This window comes from Aplysia californica, unplaced genomic scaffold (genome assembly GCF_000002075.1).
Source record: "Aplysia californica isolate F4 #8 unplaced genomic scaffold, AplCal3.0 scaffold00635, whole genome shotgun sequence".
NCBI classification, from domain to species: Eukaryota; Metazoa; Mollusca; class Gastropoda; order Aplysiida; family Aplysiidae; genus Aplysia; species Aplysia californica.
Window position 1 is genome coordinate 166,759 of NW_004797905.1, and position 1,095 is coordinate 167,853.

General features: G+C 36.6%; 1 protein-coding gene across 1 annotated transcript in view; it reads left to right on the forward strand.

Annotated features, from left to right (window-relative positions):
• The window catches only part of LOC101854047 (carboxypeptidase D), a gene marked incomplete at its 3' end in the record, with an annotated part of 19,930 nt that overhangs the window by 13,658 nt on the left and 5,177 nt on the right, over positions 1-1,095 (forward strand). The window contains 1 exon segment of the mRNA XM_013087769.2: positions 685-751. Within this exon segment, the coding sequence (XP_012943223.1) occupies positions 685-751 (67 nt within the window).

A 1,095-nucleotide genomic window follows, 5' to 3' on the forward strand; every position in this document is an offset into this window, starting at 1 on the left:
TATATATAGATAGATAGATAGATAGATAGACAGATAGATTGTTAGATAGATACTGGTTCTGTAAGATCAGATTATATAATGAACTAAAACAAACTGCGTTTTACTATTTTACTAATTTTACCCCTGAGAGTGCAAGTGGACTACAAAATGACCTACCCTCCGGGACAGAAAATATTCGTTCTAAAAAGATAATAAGCGTGTTTTTTTATAGACATTGCTACCGAAGCTGTTTTAAAATCTAGAAGCAAAAAACAAAACTCCACTTAGTTTCTTAAATTATAGTATTCAAAAAAAGAAATCTTCGCTCTTCTTTTTAAATATAAAACACGTGACTCGGTGCACAGAAAAGGGTTTCAAACACGCTCTTATTTATTTTAATGATTTATAAAATTTGGTATTCCAAACAAAATACCAATGAAGAATCATGGATCGTATCATCTTTGTACGGCAAGAGATCTTACCAGTCGTTAGTGTTTGAGCGGTTCATCTGATGCTTGCACTTTATTATGCTTCCCGGAATCTGAGAATGTTTGTTTCTGTGTACCCTCTAGGGCTTTCTTGGGTAATAGCAGTTGTAAAGCGCATGAAGTCTGCCGTACAGCATGGCTATGCGCTAAATACATGAAATTATTGTTAATATTAATATTATGATGACAAATTAACTTGATTCGACTCACTGAACAGATCACAGACTACGTGAATACACGAGAGATTGGGGAGCCTCGGTTCAAGTATGTGGCAAACATGCACGGTGAGAAAATAATACGAATGAATGAATAAATGAATAAATGAATGAATGAATGAACGAATTGCCATGTACTTGTGTTGACAACAAGTTCATCGATGTAAATTCTTTCTCTAACGTTCTCTCTCTCATTTTCATTTTTTCTTTTTCTTTTTCTCTCTCTTCCCCCCCCCTCCCCTCTTTCTCTCCACCAAATTCTTGTTACCTGACAGACTGGTTGTCCTCTAAGTCTCTCTCTCTCTCTCTCTCTCTCTCGCTCTCTCTCTCTCTCTCTCTCTCTCTCTCTCTATGTCTCTCTCTGTCTATCTGTCTGTCTGTCTCTCTCTCTGTCTCTCTCCATCTCTCTCTCT